At 46.3% G+C, this 4,629-nt stretch overlaps 1 protein-coding gene across 1 annotated transcript; it reads right to left on the bottom strand.

The window, feature by feature from the left end:
• Window positions 1-2,522: 2,522 nt before the first annotated feature.
• LOC119321219 lies at window positions 2,523-4,314 on the bottom strand. The gene is made up of 5 exons (XM_037595003.1): window positions 4,263-4,314; window positions 3,531-3,775; window positions 3,301-3,354; window positions 3,141-3,223; window positions 2,523-3,000 (listed from the first exon to the last, which is right to left on the bottom strand). The coding sequence occupies exons 1-5, from the start codon at window positions 4,312-4,314 to the stop codon at window positions 2,913-2,915; spliced, it is 522 nt and encodes a 173-aa protein (XP_037450900.1). The 3' UTR covers window positions 2,523-2,912.
• Window positions 4,315-4,629: the final 315 nt, after the last annotated feature.

The following is a 4,629-nucleotide window of genomic DNA, read 5'->3' as shown; positions in this document are numbered from 1 at the left end:
GCAATTAAATCATTTTCTGGATTTAATTTAATTCTGAAATTCCAGAAAATGCCTAAAACTTCTAAAATTCATAGAAATTAACCGTAACTCCAAATTAAATAAATTATATATGAAAAATTATCAGAAAAATTCAAGGAATCCATCTGTACCATTTTCATGCATGTTAGAACAACTTATAGATGCTGTTTAGCACAAATCATATAAAGGGCATTTAAATAATCACATATGGAGTTTGAATTTGAATCTTGTATTCAAACCAACTTCATTTAATCTGTTGCTAGTTGCATTAGCTCAAAACACATTCATTTTGCCATGTCATGATCATGCATCATATTGTGCATTGCATTGATTGTGTTCCCTTCTATGTTGCCGGTAATTGTCCCCTCTCGATAGACGTGATACCGATGATGTGATCGTTGACACTGATGAAGACTCAATGTTATCTTCAGAAGTGCCAGGCAAGCAAAACACCCCTTGTTCATTCCGATACAATCCCACTCTCTCGCTCCTGCTCTCTTTTACTGCATTAGGACAACATCGATTCATTTGATACTTGCTGCGGTAGCTGAACCCTTTATCCTTTGCATGACCTGTCATTGCCACAGTAAATAGATGAAACCCACTAGCATGAGTAGGAGTTGTTTGAGCCCTGATGTGCCTACTCATTCATGCTTGTTTGTCATGCCTGCTACTGCTTAGAGTTGAGTCAGGTCTGATTCATCCGGGATGAATCAGAGGTGTGTGAACATGTCCTACTGTGTGTGAGCTAAGTGTGTGAACACGATTTGGTAAAGGTAGCGGTGAGAGGCCATGTAGGAGTACATGGTGGGTTGTCTCATTGCAGCCGTCCTCAGGAACTGAGTTCTGTGTTTGTGATCCATGATTCAGCTACTACCACGCATTGGGCCCGAAACCAATGGACCCTCTCGGCTTCTTAATCACCCTTGTCCTCTGTCCAGGAGTTGTAAGTAGTTTCTGGTGTTTGTAGTATGCTGGAGGCCGTGGGCAGCGCTGACCGGAGGGGTGGGCTGTGATGCGGTAGACACGTGGCCGGGTAAACCGGGCGCCCGTTTGGTGTCACGGAACCCTGTTCACATCGTTTGGGGCTGTGAGCGAAACTCCGGCCGGATCTCCTCATGGATGGAACCCGAATAGGCGATAAACCTGGACTAGAGACTCGAGTGTTTAGGCAGGCCGTGGCCGACACCCACGTTGGGCTTCCGCTTGAAGGTTGCCGAGTACATGTCGTGTAAACGGCGGTAAGTGGTGAGAGCGTGTGTGAAGAAGTACACCCCTGCAGGGTTAATATGATCTATTCGAATAGCCGTGTCCGCGAAAAAGGACTTCTGGGTTGCTTATATCAGTTCATGGACAAGTGAAAGTGGATACTCTAAAATACGCAAGATAAGCGTGAGTGCTATGGATGGCGTTCTCGTAGGGAGACGAGAGCGGATCCATAGTGGTGTATTGATATGGTGAATATGTGGACTCGTGTGCGCCACCTCAAAAGAGTTACTTGCAGTCGTAGTTCAGGTTAGCCACCGAGTCAAAGCTGGCTTGCTGCAGTTAAACCCCACCATCCCTTTGTTGATAATGATGCATATGTAGTTAGTTCTGATGTAAGTCTTGCTGGGTACATTTGTACTCACGTTTGCCTATTTTATGTTTTTGCAGAGAGACTTCGGTCTCACTAGTAGTTTCGCGTGGACTTCGACGTTTAGCTTGTTACCTCAGCTACGATCTTGTGCCCCGGCAGGATCTGGTAGATAGTCAGGCTTCTCAGCCTTTTCAGTTATAGATGTCTGTACCCAGACATGATAGCTTCCGCTTGTGCTTTGATTTGTATGCTCTGAATGTTGGGTCATGAGACCCCTGTTTGTAATATCTCGCTCCTCGGAGCCTATTGAATAAATACTTGAGTCGTAGAGTCATGTTGTGATGCCATGTTGTATTTGCACATATCGAGCATATTGTGTGTATGTTATTGAAATGCTTGGTATGTGTGGGATCTGACCATCTAGTTGTTTATCTTTAGTAGCCTCTCTTACCGGGAAATGTCTCCTAGTGTTTCCACCGAGCCATGGTAGCTTGCTACTGCTCCGGAACACTTAGGCTGGCCGGCATGTGTCCTTCTTCGTTCCTGTGTCTGTCCCTTCGGGGAAATGTCACGCGATGAATACCGGAGTCCTGTTAGCCTGCTACAGCCCGGTCTACCGGAGTCCTGCTAGCCCAGTGCTACAGCCTGGATTCACTCGCTGATGACCGACACGTTCGATGCTGGGTCATGGATGCCTGTCCCTGTAAGTTTGTGCCACTTTGGGTTTACGACTAGCCATGTCAGCCCGGGCTCCTTATCATATGGATGCTAGCGACACCGTCATATACGTGTGCCAAAAGGCGCAAACGGCCCCGGGCTAAGGTAAGGCGACACCCGTGGGAATACCGTGCGTGAGGCCGCAAAGTGATATGAGGTGTTACATGCTAGATCGATGTGGCATTGAGTCGGGGTCCTGACAGGTGCCCATACTTGCAACTCATAATCTGTGAGGCAAGAGACATACATGAACAAACAAAAACAATCAGTGCACTACTGAATTTGGATAGAGCGTAGAAGTAAATCAGAAAAAGGGCAGTGTGAAATAAATAGGAGAAGCAAATCAAAGTCGTGTCGAATGGGAAAGCAAAGCTTCGATGTTCTCACCAGAGTCAAATGCCTGCTGAACTACATAGCTGAAAAACACAAATCCACCCTAAATTTTCACATGAATAAAATATAGATTTTAAAAATGTTTTTTATTTAGATTTGTAACCTATCCAGCAAAATCATCAATCGTGCATTCAAGATCTGTAGGTAAATAAAAGAATGGGAAATTTTCACCACAAATCTCATCTAGCCATAACAAATCTTAACATCAGAATAAAAGAACAAAGGGAAGAAAAATCACCTTGATCTTCTTCAACTGTTTAGTTAAATTCTTCTTCTTCCCTTCATCCTCAGATCTGCACACATAATGTTTAAAAAACTAATATATTAGTAAGTTTAAACATTAGCGATGGGAGGGGAGGAAGTAAGAGAAAAAGTGAGAGGAGAGCACCTTGGCAAGACTCTTGAGGAATTGCAAAAAGTGAGAGGAGAGCACCTTGGCAAGACTCTTGAGGAATTGCTTAGCAAAAAATTGAGTCTGGCAACCATGACCTCAGCCTTCAACTCCTTGCGGAGACCCTGCAGCCATCACAATCATTCATGACACAAAGAGGGGAAACAGACACCTCAACAAGATTCTTGAAGAAGTGCTCAACCAAAATTTGAAGCTGGCAACCCACAACCTCGATCCTCCACTCCTCACGGCGCCCCTGCAGCCAACACAATCATCATGAGACAATGTCTGGTATCTTCTCATAGGAAATGGAAAAAGCAAAGAAAGAAATAGCAGATGCAATTGCCAACAAGACTATACTCACTTTCATATGATCTGAAACAAGAAAAAATTACAATGGCGTGAAGGGGAGAAGGATTGGGAGAAGCTCACCTTGACATCTTCCAAGCTCCTCCCGTGCGCACCATCTTCAGCCGTCAGGATCTCATCCATGAAGATGCTGCTTTTCCCTATCGCCGGCCACTCCTCCACCCTGTGAGGCGTCCGCTGCCCGGTCTTCGGCCTCGCTGCTCCACCCCACACCACTGGCCTCTTGGCCCTCCCCTGCTCTGTCCTATCCGATGTCGTGCCTGGATCGACCGGGGTGGAAAATATCCCGTGCCTTCTCTCCAGTGCTCCTGAAATGAGAAGGTGGTAATCAGCGCAAGCAACAATCATATTTTGGAGAATAGCTTGTTTATCAGCCATTACATGCAGTTGAGGTAATGTCATGGAGTAATTATCTTGCTGTCAAGTGCTTGTGAGATAGCCCTTTATAACCCGATGTATCAAGAAATTTTGAAGGATTAACTGAACACACACACATAATACAAAACTGGTGCTTTCTGAATATATTCCATGGTCCTCTGGATAAAAAACTTATTCACAAACCTTCTGAATGAATTTGTGCAAAATCTTATATATAGAAAAATGATCTAAATGTTGAAGATAACAAACACGTAAATTACAGGCCTAAATCTGCAAGGAAAATTTTATTTTTTTTTGAATTTTGTGAGGAATATTTCCAAACCTTCTATTCCAAAATCAACTAAAAACTGCGATAGGAAAAAAATGCATGGATAAAATTCTTGCCTCAGACATCTCATACTCTCTAGTGGGAGGGACCGACGGAGCCATCCAGCGGCGGCGGCTGCGGTGGTGGCGGCAGTGCCGGCATGGGCCTGATGCGACCACGCAGCAGTCAGACGGAGGAGGAAGAGAGGTTGCGAGGTGGATCTGGTGGTAGTGATGCCGGGGCTTGAGGCGGAGAGGCGCTAGTCGCTGGGCCTCGCCGCCGGGCTCCTTTTTATCTCCCTTCTTTCTCTCCAGGGCTCGCGGCGCGGCCCTTCCAGGAGAGGCCCTCGGGCCGAGGCGCCCCGGCCGGGCCTCCCAGCTCTGAGCCCGACAACGCGTCCTCCGCCTCCCCGCCGCCACTCCTGTGGCCGGGGGCCTCAAGGGTGCCGCCGGCACCGTCATCGTCGGAACCGGAATC

This window comes from Triticum dicoccoides, chromosome 6B (genome assembly GCF_002162155.2).
Source record: "Triticum dicoccoides isolate Atlit2015 ecotype Zavitan chromosome 6B, WEW_v2.0, whole genome shotgun sequence".
NCBI classification, from domain to species: Eukaryota; Viridiplantae; Streptophyta; class Magnoliopsida; order Poales; family Poaceae; genus Triticum; species Triticum dicoccoides.
Note: the sequence above shows the minus strand (reverse complement) of the source record. Positions and strands in the feature narration are given on the sequence as shown.

Bases quoted from the DNA above. Each gene is read 5' to 3' on its own strand.
- LOC119321219 (XM_037595003.1), bottom strand. From the start codon at position 4,314: ATGCCGGCACTGCCGCCACCACCGCAGCCGCCGCCGCTGGATGGCTCC. The intron at 3,224-3,300 runs GTTGAGCACTTC...TGATGGCTGCAG, and splicing joins GTTGCCAGCTTCAAATTTTG to GGTCTCCGCAAGGAGTTGAA. The intron at 3,001-3,140 runs GTGCTCTCCTCT...TTATGTGTGCAG, and splicing joins TCCTCAAGAGTCTTGCCAAG to ATCTGAGGATGAAGGGAAGA.